The sequence below is a fragment of the Pteropus medius genome, unplaced genomic scaffold, assembly GCF_902729225.1.
Source record: "Pteropus medius unplaced genomic scaffold, Ma_sr-lr_union100, whole genome shotgun sequence".
NCBI classification, from domain to species: domain Eukaryota; kingdom Metazoa; phylum Chordata; class Mammalia; order Chiroptera; family Pteropodidae; genus Pteropus; species Pteropus medius.
Genome location: NW_024354503.1, coordinates 1,526,142 through 1,541,197, shown reverse-complemented (window position 1 = coordinate 1,541,197; position 15,056 = coordinate 1,526,142). Strand labels below are relative to the sequence as shown.

The 15,056-nt window shown below is 58.1% G+C and overlaps 1 protein-coding gene across 13 annotated transcripts in view; it reads left to right on the top strand.

Annotated features, from left to right (window-relative positions):
- The window catches only part of RAP1GAP (RAP1 GTPase activating protein), a 63,294-nt gene extending 48,592 nt beyond the window's left edge, over positions 1-14,702 (top strand). For 2 of the 13 annotated variants that reach the window (XM_039854223.1, XM_039854219.1), the window contains exons 11-26: positions 566-649; positions 849-949; positions 1,084-1,213; positions 2,228-2,383; positions 2,790-2,861; positions 3,442-3,528; positions 3,945-4,082; positions 5,713-5,844; positions 7,839-7,916; positions 8,841-8,950; positions 9,894-10,007; positions 11,391-11,514; positions 12,507-12,609; positions 12,958-13,061; positions 13,243-13,281; positions 13,678-14,702. In XM_039854223.1, coding sequence (XP_039710157.1) covers positions 566-649; positions 849-949; positions 1,084-1,213; positions 2,228-2,383; positions 2,790-2,861; positions 3,442-3,528; positions 3,945-4,082; positions 5,713-5,844; positions 7,839-7,916; positions 8,841-8,950; positions 9,894-10,007; positions 11,391-11,514; positions 12,507-12,609; positions 12,958-13,061; positions 13,243-13,251 — 1,542 coding nt within the window. In that variant the 3' untranslated portion in view covers positions 13,252-13,281; positions 13,678-14,702. Of the gene's footprint in view, positions 1-120; positions 211-565; positions 650-848; positions 950-1,083; positions 1,214-2,227; positions 2,384-2,789; positions 2,862-3,441; positions 3,529-3,944; positions 4,083-5,712; positions 5,845-7,838; positions 7,917-8,840; positions 8,951-9,854; positions 10,008-11,390; positions 11,515-12,506; positions 12,610-12,922; positions 13,062-13,242; positions 13,282-13,677 lie in introns of all 13 variants that reach the window. The other 11 variants (XM_039854222.1, XM_039854216.1, XM_039854224.1 and 8 more) reach the window with 9 other exon arrangements.
- The last annotated feature ends 354 nt before the right edge of the window (positions 14,703-15,056 follow it).

Genomic DNA, 15,056 nt, shown 5'->3' with positions numbered 1-15,056 from the left:
ATAAACCCTTGTAGTTCTGACTGAATTCTAGAGCAAGATGCAGTCCCTGAGGGGTGGTGTGGTCCAGGAAAGGTCCCCAAGGGAAGGGGCCTCGGAAATTAGATCCCATCTCTGTTACAGAAGAGGAAAGCAAGGCACAAGGTGAGGAGGGGACCTTGCTCAAGGTCCCACAGCAAATTGGTGGGACTTGGCCTGTTGCAGAATGCTGAGGTGAGTTTACTGAGGAGCCGAGGAGGGAGCTGGGTGTCACGGAGTGGAGATGGAGCAGGGGCTCATGGGCAAAACTCAGGAGCAGTGCTGAGCTTTGGAATTTAACAGACCTGAGTTCAAGTCCCAGCTCGGCCACTTGCAAGCTGTTGATCTTAGTCAAGTGACATAAGCTCCGAACCTTGGTTTCTTCATCTATAAAACGTGGACAGTAGGAGTGTCTCCGTCGCAGGCTTGTTCTGAGGATTAAATGAGATGATGCACGTGGAGTGCCAGGCATAGCGCTTGGCACATAACAAGAGCAATAAACGACAACTGGAAAAAGCAGTCCGTTTCACCCCTGGTCCTCTACCTCCAGGCTTCCCGGCTCATCGTCACCTTTGACGAGCATGTTATCAGCAATAACTTCAAGTTTGGAGTCATTTATCAGAAGCTTGGGCAGGTGTGCTCACCTCCTCCTCCCTGCACCCCCACCCACCTGACAGGGTATCTGGGACTTCCCCAGGGGACTCAGTTTCCCAGGAGCTCAGGGGCTGCCAGGGGTCCTCCTTCCAGCCTTTTCTAGCGGGTGCGGGGCGGGGGGGAGGACGAGCAGCTCAGGAGCTCCAGTTCCATGACCTACGCCCTCTGTGTGTCCCCAGACCTCTGAGGAGGAACTCTTCAGCACCAATGAGGAAAGCCCTGCCTTCGTGGAGTTCCTCGAATTTCTTGGCCAGAAGGTCAAACTGCAGGACTTTAAGGGGTGAGCGTTAGGGTGGGATAAGCAGGGTATACAGTGTGACCCACATCCTTGGGCAGCGGGGGAGCCCCTGCCTGGCCCCATGGAGGCCTGGCCGGGGCTGGAGACTGAGCCGTGGCCTGGGGGGTCTGGGGCAGGTTCCGAGGAGGCCTGGACGTGACCCACGGGCAGACGGGGACCGAGTCTGTGTACTGCAACTTCCGCAACAAGGAGATCATGTTTCACGTGTCCACCAAGCTGCCCTACACGGAAGGGGACACCCAGCAGGTAGCCCAGGCACCCACCCACCTGCTTCTACCCATCCTCCTGTCCCCTCTACCTGTCCGGTGTCCACCACGCCAGGCTCAGTGGGCCCTTGGATATAGAAAATGGAAGTGATCCAGTCCTCCCACTTGTGGGCTCTAGTTGGGGTGGGGGAGACCAGCCGTTACAAGGCTGTGAAAGCCTCGGTTTCCACATCTGTGAAATGGGGGTAATAATGGCACGTACCTCATAGGTGAGCATAAATGAGGGATGTACATACAGTGGCTAGAAGAGTCTCTGGTACTAGCGAGAACTCAACAAATATTAGCATTTTTACAAGGAGTGAAGGGCATTGTGGGGTCACATGGTGGGGGGGGACTTGGACTTGGCAGAAGTGGGAGTCAGGAAAAGCTTTCACAATAAAGTGCCTTTTAGGCTGCGAAGGGGCTGGGAGAAATGGGGGGAGTGTTCCAGGTAGAGAGACCGGCTTCTGCAAAGGCCTGGATGTGAGGAAGTGTAGGACACGTTCTGGGAGCTGAACTCAGAAATTTGTGACATTGTCCTAAGCTTCCTGCAGGACTGTCTCCCTTACCCCATACCCCAACCCTGGCAGGGTAAAACAATAATGTGAGAAAAATAGAAATATTTGTTCCTTACTTTTTAGAGTCATTTTATTTTCTTCTAATAAGTTTCTCTGTTCATTTTGGCAACATGAATATACGTTCTGGGTATTTAGACAGGAGAAAGGCTGAGAGGTAGGGCCTGGGAACCAGGAGCCCTGGGTTCGAGTCCCCTCACTCACTGTAGGGCCTTGCAAGTCACTCCTCTCTTGGCCTCGGTTTCCTCATCTGTCACAGGATTCCAAGAAAATGAAAATAATTTAAAGACAAGTTTCTCACCACATTTTTTGGGGGGGAAGCAAAGCCTTAGACATGCCCTCTGCCTACCCCAGACCCTCCCACATCCTTGCGGCCCCCTCCCCTGCCTCCAGCAGCCCCTCTCTGGCCAAGTCGTGAAGGCCTGTGGCCCTGTGCTCAGTTGCAGCGAAAGCGACACATCGGGAACGACATCGTCGCCGTGGTTTTCCAGGACGAGAACACGCCCTTTGTACCCGACATGATTGCCTCCAACTTCCTGCACGCTTACGTGGTGGTGCAGGCCGAGGGTGGGGGCCCTGACGGCCCCCTCTACAAGGTGGGTGATCTCAGAGCTTCCCAGGGCCTAGCCCCACCTCACTCACTATGAGGCCTCTTCGAGCCTCAGCTGCCCCAACTGTAGGGGGCCTGCCCTGAGCACCCTAAACTCCTTCTCACTCCAACGATGGATTCTTATCCTGCCCTCTCTATGCCCCAAAGTTAGCCACCTCCTCCTCATTAACCATCCCTGATGACTTCTGAGATCCTACACCCCCTTCCCACCACTCCAATTCAGGGCCAAGGGTGGAGGAGCTAAAATCCTGGGGGTCAGTCACCCAATCCGTAGTCACCGAACCTCCTCGACCAAGGGGCAGGCCCTGTGCCCAGCATGGGGCAGGACAGAGAGGTGAATTAGGGGTGTCTGGCTGGTATGAGGTCTCCACGGGGACTGCTCTTCCTTCCAGGTCTCCGTCACCGCCAGAGATGACGTGCCCTTCTTCGGGCCCCCGCTTCCGGACCCCGCTGTGTTCAGGAAGGTGAGGGGCAGGACTAAGTAGGTGGGGGCTGAGGAGGGGCACACAGTTTGCCATATGAGGTCCTGAAGCCCCACTGTGTGCCAGGGCAGCTGGGCTTTCCTAACTGCACCTGGGGCCTGGCTTTTCTCTTCATCTTGATAAAAACTGTGACCTTTATTTACAAAGTCACAGAATAAACTCATTGTGTTATACTTTTCCTAGCAGGCTCTTGTGGATTTCCCTCATTTCTATTATCTTTTTGACAATTACAGTCTTCCTTCCACTAAATGTTAGGGGGGCACACTTCTCTCTCACCTCTCAGAAGCCACATGTGGAGGCTTGGCTTCAGCACCCCCAGGCTGAGGAAGTAGGAAACCCCGACTCAGCCTCTTACATCTGTGGCGTTTGCTCTCCAGAGTGGAGGGCACCCATAAAGGGCACAGGGGCCCTCATGGTTGCCTGGGCTGGGGAGCTGAGCCCCAAGGAGGTGCCCTGGGAGTGCAGAGGGCAGCCCATGGCCCCTGACACACTGGGCCCAGCCCCTTGTCTTTGTGTTTGCCTGAACCCCCTTTCTCCTCTCCTCCACACTGGGCGCTCCCAGGGGCCCGAGTTCCAGGAATTTTTGCTGACAAAGCTGATCAATGCTGAATACGCCTGCTACAAGGCAGAGAAGTTTGCCAAACTGGAGGTGAGGATGGGCTGTTGGGGCTGAGCCCCTCCCCCCAACTTAGAATTTCGGCCCCGCCCCTAGGGGAGAGAAAAGGCCTTGTTCAGACCTTGGCTTTAGGGAGGGCTGCTTGGGGAAGTAGCGATTTACGGAGGAGTAGGGCTAGAGTCAAGGGAGAGAACGGAAGGCATTTCTAGGGATGTGTGAGGGATGCCCGGGAGGGGCTGGCACAGAGGCCTCCGTGGGCGAGGGGAAAACGGGGGTGGGGGGGTGGGGGACATGAGGCGAGATCCTGGAGGGGCTTGAGGGAAGCCCGCGCAGGTTTCCGGGGCCCAGGCCCACTCCCCACTTACTCAGAGAAGGTGGCGGGGATTGGAATTGTGGGACGAAGGGCTGATCACTGGGGTCTCCCCTGACGGCCTGTCCCGGGCCCACAGGAGCGGACACGGGCCGCCCTTCTGGAGACGCTCTATGAGGAGCTACACATCCACAGTCAGTCTATGATGGGCCTGGGCGGCGACGAGGACAAGATGGAGAATGGCAGCGGTGGCGGCGGCTTCTTTGAGTCTTTCAAGGTGAAGGGTCGGGTCCACCTGGGTGCAGAGGGGCAAGGACCTGGCTGGAGCAGAGTTGGAATGGGGTTATGAACAGGGCGTGGGGGCACGGCGTGGCACAAGAGCTGGCAGGCTCACACTGAGGTGGAGTGGGTGGGGCGTGGCTCGGGGAGGTTTGACTTCCTAGAGCTTTATGGTGGAAGGAGGAGAAGACATGTGGTCTGGCACCTGGGGGTGAAAGAGCTTGCCAGTTGGGAGTGTAAAGGTGGGGGAAGACTCCTGGCTGGGGAGGAGTTAATAGTTGGAGGCAGGGGCCTGGAGCTTGAAGCTGCTTTGGAGTCCTGCCTGGAAGTTCTGCTGAAGGTTGGAACCCTCTGAGTGGCAACGAGGTGCCTCTGGTACCGAGGGTGGTGGCTGCCAGGTCAGCAGGTGAAGAAGAGAGGAGGAGGCCTCTGTCCTGATGGAGGCAAAGAAACAGGTCCTGGAAGGGGTGTGTGAACCAAGTGGCCATAGGTGTGAGACCTGGCCTGTGTGACCTTCAGCCAGTTTGACCCACCCTGGCTGTCTCTGGTTTCACTCAGTGTTAACAGTAGAGACGCCCTGGGCTCAAATCCCAGCTCTGTCACTTACCAGCTTGATCGTTCTCTGAGCCTCAGTTTATCTGTCAGGGTAATGGCAACTTATGTCATTGCTGGGACTTATTTGTAAAGCAGATTCTTTTTTCCTCAGGTAGGGCCTGGACTCCCCCAGGCTGGCAGGTCCCTAGGCAGTAGCTTCTTTGCCACTGTGTCCTTTACCCACAAGAGGAGGACTGCCCAATCCTCCAGGGGCCCAGCCAGGCTGGTTGGTCTCCACCCTCACCCTGGGCAAACCACAAAGCTGGAGCTGTGGGTTCACATAAGGGGATTAGCCCAGCTGCTCAGGCCTGCCCTGGACTGAGGCCAACAGACTGTCTTTGAGAAAGAGGCCTGAGGAGACAGGAGTGGGTGGGGCGAGCGTGGGTCTGGGGTGTCTTCTGAGGGGGGGCTTCAGTGATCCCACATCTGGTGGGTACTGGACGGCGGACCTGGATTAATTAGGTCACAGAATTTCGCAGAGGCAGCAGAGCCCACAGCTAAGGGTTTGGGTTTGGCGTGCGGGTTCCAGACTCACCTCTGCTTCCGCATGTGTAAGATGGGCGTGGTCTACCTCACAGGGCGAAATCAATGAGAGAGCTAATGTACAGTAGCTGGCCCCTAGTAAGCATTCAGCATAGACTGGCTGAAAAAAGCAAGGGAGGGAGGGAAGAAAAAGAAGAAAAAAGCTTTAAGAAGCCTTCCTAAAAGGAAGAAACTGAAGTTTCTGAGGGCTCTCTGTGCACACTTTTGGCCATGACCCAGGATTTTGTGCGTTCCTCACAACAATCACACGAGAGGCTCAGGGCCTCAGAGGGGTGAAGTGGCTTGCCCAAGGTCACCCAGCAAGTTGGTGGCAGAGCCAAGGCCCAAACTACCCTTGGCACCATGTGGACCTGACTCTCGTGTGGCCTCACGGGAATGGACACGCAGAGTGGCATGGGTGGAAAGTGACCAGATGCCTGAGCTCCTAGGTTTCCCCGAGGTGAGGGGCTCATGAAGCCTGTGCCTCCTCTACCCCACCCCCACCTTCGCAGAGGGTCATCCGGAGCCGCAGCCAGTCCATGGATGCCATGGGACTAAGCAACAAGAAGCCCAACACCGTGTCCACTAGCCACAGCGGGAGCTTTACACCTAACAACCCTGACCTGGCCAAGGCGGCTGGAATAGTGAGTGCCCTCCCCCAGGGGCCCTCAGCTCTCCCCTGCCTGCGAGGCCTGGCCCCACCTGCCCCCATTGCCATGCCGTCTAAGGGTCGCCCATCCTGGGCTCTAGACTCAGTCTAGCCACTGCTCCCCATGGGAGTCATGTGCCCAGGCCATGACACTAGAATGCTGAGAGCCTGCAGCCTCCTTCCCAGCTCCTCTCCCCTCCCCAGTTCCTGGCCCCTTATTCAGGTGTGACTTCCTGTGGGGCAGCTCTGGGGCAGCCTCTGTATCACATTCCTTACTGAGCATCTACTGTCTATCGTGTGCTGGGAACTGGGCTGCTGTGTGGGCACCTACTGTCAAGCCTTTAGTTTCTGGGAGCACCTACTGTGTGTCAGGCTGTGGGCATGCACTGTGTTTCAGGACCTGGATTTCTGTGTGAATACCTGCTGTGTGCCTGGCTCTGAGATGCTGATGGGGACCTACTGTGTGTCAGGACCTGGGTTGTTGTATGGACATGTACTCTGTGAGCATCTACTGTGGGCCTGGCCCTGAGTTTTTGTGAGCACCTGCTGTATGTCAGGTTCTGGGCTGCTGTGTGGGCCTAAACTCTGCAAGCACTTACTGTGTGCCTAGCCCTGGGCTGCTGTGTGAGAACCTTCTATATGCCAGGAAATCGACTGCTGAATGAGTGCATGATGTGTGCTAAGCCTGGATATCCGTGAATACTCATTCTGTCAGGAAATGAGCTGTTGCGTGAGCATATACTGTGAACATCTACCTCTGTGTGTCAGGCCCTAGGCTGTTATGTGAGCACCTACTGTGTGCCAGGGCCTCTGTGATTGTGACTGCCTGTTATGTGTCAGGAATTGGGCTTCTGTGTGAGCATCTCCTGAGTGTGCACCTACTGTGTGATTACTAACTGTATGCCAGGCTCTGTGGGATTCTGCTACTAATACACAGAAGGTGTGTGGTCACACTGGGTGGACATGGCCTTGAATTGTGGGTCTCTATGCTTTCTGCCACCTAGTGGCCACCTCAGGCACTGCACCCAATGCTCTGTTCCCGCCTCCCCATCCATCCTTCTTCCTTATCCCCTCCTCCATCAATCATTTATTGACTGCTGCATGCCAAGCCCTGTGCTCAGTGCTGTGAGGCTGTGTCACTTGTGGCAGGAGGGATACCTGCCCCCCAGACCCCCAGTTTCTGCCCCATGATCTGGCCTGGCCAGGGAAGGAAGGCAGGTCCTTTGCTGTCCAGCAGTCACCAAGACCACTGTCCTTGGAGAAGCAGGCCCACCCTCCCCCACAACCCAGATTTACAAGCCACTCCTTTCCTTGCCTGGAGTGGCCCAGCCTCCTGTGGGTGGCTGTGGAGGGCCCCTGGGACCGGGCCAGGCCAGCAGCACCCACCTTGGCAGTAACCAGACCCATTTCTGTTTTGTTTTTGCACAATGCTCCCCTTTTCACATTGCTTCCTTTCCCCTTTACTCTCTCCTCTTTCCTTGTTTTTCCTTCTCCTTCTCTGCCCCCTCTTCTCATCCCCTTGGCCTCTCTCCACCTTCTTACACATACATATTCTTTCCTCCGGCACCTGTTTTCACTCGCTCTCCTCCTCTTCCTTCCCGCTCTTCTCTCCTTTGCTTCTTCCTTTTTTCCTCCCCTTCCCTTCCTATTTCTGCGTGTGCCTCATCCCCCGGGCCCGTCACTGTGTCTGTCGGTCTGCATTTCACGCTGCGCCCCTCGCGCGCGCCCTCACTCGCGCCCCTGTCTCTGTGTAACCATCTCTTTGTCAATCTCTCTGTCTTCCGTCCTCTCTGTCCCTCCTCCCACCTCTTCTCTCCTTCCCTTCCTCGGCCTTGTCTTTCTCTCTTCCAAACCCTGCCCCACTCTCTTCGTTTCTCTCTGTCTGTCTTGCCCTCCTCTCCCCATCTCACCTCTCTGTGTCTCCCCTTCCCGCCATCTTTAACTCTCTCTGACTCTCTCTGTGTCTGTCTGTCCTTTGCTGCTTGCCAGTCATTGCTTATTCCTGGGAAAAGTTCGAGTAGATTTGGACGCCGGGGCAGTGCCATAGGCATAGGAACCGTGGAAGAGGTTGTCACCCGCGGGCGCACCGGCTCTGGAGGCTGCCTGCACGCGCTGTTCTCTGCTCGCTCTCAGGACGGAGGCCATATTGGGGACGTTGCCCCCCTTTCCCCAGGACAGGGTGTGCAGGACGGAGTGCCAGCAGCTCTGATGGCACTCAGCACCCGCTTTGGGGCCTCGTACCCGTGCCAGAGCCAGTGCCCCCTGCCAGGGGCTTCTGGCCCTGCCCTGGCCCCTGGGACCCTGGCCCGGTCCCTGCCAGGACCTGGTACCCAAAGACCCTATGCCCAGCTGCACGTCCCCCAATATCGCCGGTTCTGCATGAAGCATCATCCCTCTCCTCTGCCCTGACTCCTCTCCCCACCATGAACTGGCCTGGGGGTTCCTGCCCCTCCATCCCTCCCTGGGGCCCATCTTCCTGACCCCCCAGAGAAGCTGGGGGCATGTTTCTGGTGCCTGGGGAATCCTACCCTAGTGTATGTGGAAACTGGGGGTGGCATCTGCGATGCTGGCTCAGAACCTCCTGCAGCCAGTATGGAGATTCTGCAGCAGGGCAGGGCTGCCTGGGGCTGGGGCTCGGGTCACTATAACGGCTCGCTCCCCACTGTCCTTAGGCTGCAAGTCCCATGAAGCCCTGGAGGGCGGAGCGGGAGCAGCCATTCTGAGGACTCGGCCTCCCCCATCTCAGCCCAGAGTGGCCCGGGACCCCTCGGGCCCAGCCCTGCCATGCGATCTCGGGCGGGGCGAGGGGCCCTCACCCTCACGGGGCCGTTTCTCTCTCTCTCAACTGCTTCTGGAGATGGACGTTTTCTTTCATTCTTTCTTGCTCGTTGCCTCTGCTTTGGGGCCTGGGGCAGCAGGGCCCACGGTGGCGTGTGGGGGGCACCAGGGCTCCCAGGCAGGTGGGCACTGAGTTGGGGCCTCTCCCTGCAGTCCCTGATTGTCCCGGGGAAGAGCCCCACGAGGAAGAAGTCGGGCCCTTTCGGCTCACGCCGCAGCAGCGCCATCGGCATCGAGAACATACAGGAGGTGCAGGAGAAAAGGTAGGTGGACCTGGGCGGCGGCGCTGGGTCTGTGTCCCCTCTGACTCCTTCCCTGACCCCCGTTAGCAAGGCAAAACAGGTGGGAGGGAGTGCCCACCCTTCTGCCTCTCTGTCCCCCACAGCGACAGCTGTACGATCAAGTCCCTGCTGTGCACCAGGCACCAGGGCTTGCTCATCAACTCTCACGAACTGTTTTCATCCACTCAGCAGTTCTGCTGGCTCCCTGGGTCTCACACCTGGCACATCAGGGTGCTGTAGGTCAGAGGGCTCACTCAGGGGCTTACCTAAGTCACACAGCGGTGAGGAGCAGAGCAGGGATTTCTGGCCTGGTTCGTGGGGGTCTGGGGGTGCGTCTGTGAGAGCAGGGATGGGTAGCAAATTGTGTTAACAGCAGGGCAGCCCTTGGGAAGCAGAGGATAGTTCCTGAGCATGAATCCTGTCTTTACCAACACGGGGGCTGTGTGACCTTGGAAAAGTCACCATACGTCTCTGAGCCTCACTGTGCCAATCTGAAAAACAAGTCTAAGAACATAACCACCAGCATGGGAGTGCTGCGGGGCGCGCTACAGTGCATGTGAAGCAGGGTGGTGGGCACCGTCCTCATGGCCCAGAATCCCACAAATCCTGGGTTCGGGTCTTGGCCTTGCCACGTCCTGGCTGTTCAACTCTGGACTTCAGTTTCCTGATGCATAATGGGGGACAGTTATGCCTGCTTCCGTGGAGAGGAGGACTTGAGGGTGTCCTGTCTTACGTAGGTGCTCCACACCACCCATGCAGGCCTGGCCAGGGAGCTGCAGGGACTGTCCTGGGCTTGGCCCCTGAGGACATAGTATGAGTACGAGGCAGGAAGTGCCCACGACCTCTTATCCTCACCTGGGCCTCATTCTGCCCTCATTCTGCCCAGGCCTGGTGCTGAATCCCCCCGCTACCATGTGCCCCACAGGGAGAGTCCCCCGGCCGGCCAGAAGACCCCAGACAGCGGACACGTCTCGCAGGAGCCCAAGTCGGAAAACTCTTCTACTCAGAGCTCCCCAGAGATGCCCACGACCAAGAACAGGTTGGGACTCCGAGCACACCGGGCCGGGAGCTCGGGGGTGGTGGGCTCATCTTTTCCATCCCGCCGGGGCCTGGGGCTGCCGATGGCATTGGCACTGCCACTGCCACACCAGGGCATCGGGGAGGCCTGGGCACTCTCTCAGGTCCTCCTTTGACACACACCTGCCGCCAAGCCCTGGAATACAGGGGTGACCTGGGCATACGTGGCCCCTGCCTCCTGGAGTGACAGCGCAGTGTAGTATAACCTAACAAGCTATTTCCAGATAATGATAGTTGTAGGAAAACAAAGTGGGGATGTGATGAAGAATGCCTGGGGGTGGGGGGCGTTGTTTGGATGGTTGCTCAGGGATGGCATCCACAAAGGGGTGAGGTTTGAATCGAGGCCTGAGCGAGGCGTCAGCCCTGCAGGACTGGCACGGTAGAGGGAAGAAATTCCCCATAAGAAGCATAGCCAGTTCAAAGGCCCTGGGGCATACTGGAAGGATAGAAGGGAGGGTAGTGCATTGGAGCCGAGCGAGGGGCTAGGCCCACGTGGAGAGGCGGGGGCAGGGACAGGAATGGAAGCAGGTGGGCCAGCAAGCGGGCTGCTCTTCCATCAAGCGTTTGTTGGCTGAGCCCCCTCTGTGCTGGCTCTGGGGGTGTCGGGAGGACTAAGCCCAGGAGTCAGGCAGGTGAACAGAGAAGCAGGAAAAGGCAACAGGAATGGCGAGAGACCAGGCCTGCAGGACGCAGAGCAGGGAGGTCACCTAGCATAGGAGGAAGAGTCAAGGAGGGCCTTCCCGAGTAGAGGGCCCTTGGCTGACTTCTGAAAGATGAATTTGCTTTTGGGGATTTGAGGGAGAGAGTGAGACTCCAGGCAGGAGACACAAAGAGCCTGAGCATGGAACAAAACTGTGAGAGGGTTAAGCAGGCAGACATGAAGCCGGAAGGCCTGAGTCCTGCCTGTTCTCCCACCTACGGCTGGTGACTTTGGCTGTTTGCCTCAGTGCCTCCCTGTCCCCTCATCTGTAAGATGCGTCTAATAACAACAGCAATGAGATAACTCAGGTGAAGGCATTTAGAACAGTGCCTGGCACAGAGCAAATGTGCGCTACATGGTCGTATTATTAATAGTTGTTGAACACCAAGCCGGGGAAGCTAGGCTTTACCTGGGGTGATGAAGAGTCACGAGAGGGTTTTGAGCAGGGGAGGGACATGATCAGATCCACATTTAGGAAGGACAGTGGCGAGAGGAGGCTCAGAGGCCTAGGGAGCTATAAAGCACCCCCCAAGGTGTTAGGCTGGATGCAGACGGGCTTTCCTGGGCTGGGAGGGCAGGGGACTGGGTCTTGGCCCAGGAGGGACCCTGCGTGGGTGCGGGCTGATGGGACGCTGTCTGTGGCAGAGCGGAGGCTGCAGCCCAGAGAGCAGAAGTGCTGAAGGACTTCTCCCGCTCCTCGTCCAGCGCCAGCAGCTTCGCCAGCGTGGTGGAGGAGACGGAGGGTGTCGACGGGGACGACACAGGCCTGGTGAGAGGCCTGGGGGGTGCGGGTGCTCCGCGCTGGCCTGGAAGCGGGGCTCTTTGGTCCCTGGAGACGCTTTGGATAGAAGTAGGAGCCTGGGTGTTGTCGAGATGTAATCAGGGACCCAGCCTGAAGGAGTAGCATAGAATGGCCCCCCAGCCTCCTGGGAAGCCTTCCATGGTTCCCCAGTGCGCCCCCCACAGAGAGCCCAACCTCTAAGACCATTGAAGATCTAGTCCCTCCCTCCATTCTCAGCCTCATCTCTTGCCACTTCAGCCATTCTATACTCCTTTGCTGCCCCCAAAGGTACCAGGCTTACTCCACCTCTGGGCCTTTGCATGTACCATTTTCTCTGTCTGGAGCCCTCTCCTGCCTCCTGCTTCCTCTTTGTCTGTCTGACTCCTACTGATTCTTCTCGGCTTAGCCTCCCATCACCTCCTCTTGAAAGCCTTCCCTGATTTTCTAGTCCCAGGGTAGATTCGGAACCCTTCTTTATACTCTCATAGACCCCTGGGCTTTGCCCTTAGCCCCCTTTTGTCATTCTTCATTCAACACACGTTTAGTGGGCACCTGTTCCTAGCCAGGTCCTGTTCCAGCTGCGGCAGGTACGGCACGGAGCCGTGCAGACCCCTGCCCAATGGGGTGTAGAGTCTAGAATTATAATAGTCTCTTCACAGCCTGTCTTGCCTCCTAGACTTCGAGCCACCTGAGGTCAGGGGCCATATGCAAAGTCTCGTGGCTTTGCCCGGGAGAACGTCAGTGAATGTTTGTTGAATGAATGAGTAGGAGGACATAGCGTGTGCCTGTTCCCACTCCGTCCTCCTGTGGTCACCCGGGCACAGGCGTGGCTGGGCCCCCCTCCTCCTCTCTGCAGGGGGGCAGTGGTGGGAGGTCGTAGACTGAAACGGGACAGAGGAGGCTTGGAGGGGGAGGGGAGCCAAGCCTGTGCCGCTGGACAAGAGCTGACCTCCCGCTTCCTGTCCTCCGCCCATCCCCAGGAGAGCATCTCATCCTCTGGGACACCACACAAGCGGGACTCCTTCATCTATAGCACATGGCTGGAGGACAGTGTCAGCACCACGAGTGGGGGCAGCTCGCCAGGTACCACGAGTGGGGGCAGCTCGCCAGGTACCTCTGCCACTCTGGCGGTGGGAGGCGGACAGGGCTGGGCACAGAGGGCTGAGTCCACTTCTCATGCCCCAGGTGGTGGGGATGTGACGCAGGAGACAGCAGGTGGGTCATTATCCAACTTAAGGTGATTGGGTGGCTTGGAACGCTGGCGGCTCCTGGAGAGGTCGTGGAGGATGACGGGGAGGTAAAGACAGGAGTTAGGGTGAGGGAGGCACTTGGCGGGGTTGGGGAGCACCAGTGCCAACTGCCCATCCATGCCCATCTCCCCGGTGCCTCCCCGCAGCCAGTGAGGTGGCTCCCTCCTGCCCCCTTCCCCAGGCCCCTCGCGGTCACCCCATCCAGACGCCGGCAAGTCGGGGGACCCTGCTTGTCCAGAGATCAAGATCCAGCTGGAAGCGGCTGAGCAGCACACATCCCAGCTGGTACACGCAGCCCCTGGAGGGGACCAGGGGTGGAGACTAGACCAAGAGGTGTCCCCTAGGCCAGGAGGGGTTGGGCTCACCCCGCGTGGGCACAGCCAGTGACTTCTGCTTACCTGTGTCTCCTGCTCCATGTCGTCATCTGTCCTGTCCCCTGCCTCGTCGCCATTCTCTGTCTGTGCAGGGCTGTTAGCCAGGCTCCCCTCGGAAGGTGACTGAGCAGGTCAGACCCAGCCCTCAGCTTTTGTTGGGTGGGAATGGGCGGCAGTGGGCAGGGGCGTGGGCCGGCTCCTCCCTGTTCCTCTCTCTCCTCTCTGGGCTAAGAGCTATGCGTCTGGGTTCCAATCCTTTGCCACTCAGATACTGGGTGACTTGGGCAGATCGTTGGCCCCTTTCTGGGCCTCAGTTTCGTATCTGTGCAATGAGGCTAATAAATGCTGCCTCACCTCTGCTCATGAGTTGCTGGGAGGATTTCATGGGAGCCTGAAAGGGACTTGGAATTACTGGGAGAGAGGGGTCTGGGGGATTCCCAGTAGGATGGAAAGACCCAGAGCCTGGAACCCCAAGGGTGTCTCCGTGTCCCTGCTTTGTGGTTTCTCCATCTCCCTTTACCCTGCAGGCGAGGTCGCAGAAGCACAAGGTGAAGATGCTGTGTCAAATCCAGGCAGACAGGACCTCTGCCCCCAAAGTCAACACCAGCCTGTGGGCTGCCCCCTGTCTCCCCAACCCTCCCCTCGACCCACTGTCTGGGTGGTCTCTGCAGGGCGGAGCCATCCAGGCCCGGGATCGGGGAAGCTGCTGGCATCACCCCCACACCCCAGGCTGGGGGCTGGGCTGATGCAGGGGGTCATCAGTTGAAGCAAGACTCCAGGCCTGGCTTGCCCCCACCTGGGCCCTCCGTCACGCCTTGGTGCCCCTCTGGGAGGGGGAGACTGGGCTACACTAGGGTGTACAGAGCCTGCGGGCAGCGGGATGTGAGATGAGGTGGAGTGTGCACTGGGCCGGCAGTCTTGAGCCCTGGCTTCCAGGATGGGTTCCGCCATGTGACTCTGGGACACCTCTCTGGACACCTCTGCTACAAATGGACAAGATTATTTCAGAGGTCACTGAAGACTGTGATTCCATGTACCTGCCCCAGATTGGGGATGTCCTCCCAGGGGCCCCCCATCACCCTACCCTGCTGCTTGGGTCCCTGGGGCCCCAGGTGGACTGAGGGGCAGGGAGCTGGCTCTGCCCGTCGCCCCTCCTGGACCCTCGAGCTCTACCGTGGATCTGCTGATGCCCTGTCCACTGCCTCCACATGACAGACGAGTGACCCCCTTGTGGGGGAAAGGGGACCCTACCTGGCTCCTCAGCCAGCACCCAGCTTCACCCCTGCCATCCCGTGTTTCTGGTCACCCCAGGCCAAGGGGTCTTGGCTGGCCTAGAGACAGAGGCTTCACCTTTGCCCCGCCCCCCACCCCCATAGAGGGGGCGGCCAGGCACAGCCGCTGAGTCCACATCCTTGTGTGTGTCTGTCCACACTTTTTAGGAGCCACGCCAAGGGCGAGCCTTCCAGCCCCAACACCCATTTTTGGAAGCCCCTGTGGCCGTGTGTGTGTCGGTAACAGTTGTACAAAATAAATTCTATTTATCGCTATTGTACCCAGCGTTGGACCTGGCTTTGCGTGAACCCTGCCCAGATCGATCCCAGGCGGATCTCAGTGGTACCAAGCCGGAGCGGGAAGCCTGTTCACCACCACCACCCCAGCCCGTCAGAGCTGCTGGGTCCGGGGGGCACACCCAAGGCCAAACCCCGGGCTCCGTGACCACCAGCCGTGGCTTCCTCCCCATGGCACTGCCCTTCCCTCCACTCTGTCCTCTTCTCCACAGGGGGAAGAACATGGCTTTGAATCAAGCAGACCCTGGTTTGAGTCCTGGCACCATCTACTAGCTGGGTGGCTTTAGAGAACTTACTAGCTCCTCTGAGCCGCGGTTTCTCCTTTTGTAAAATGGGAG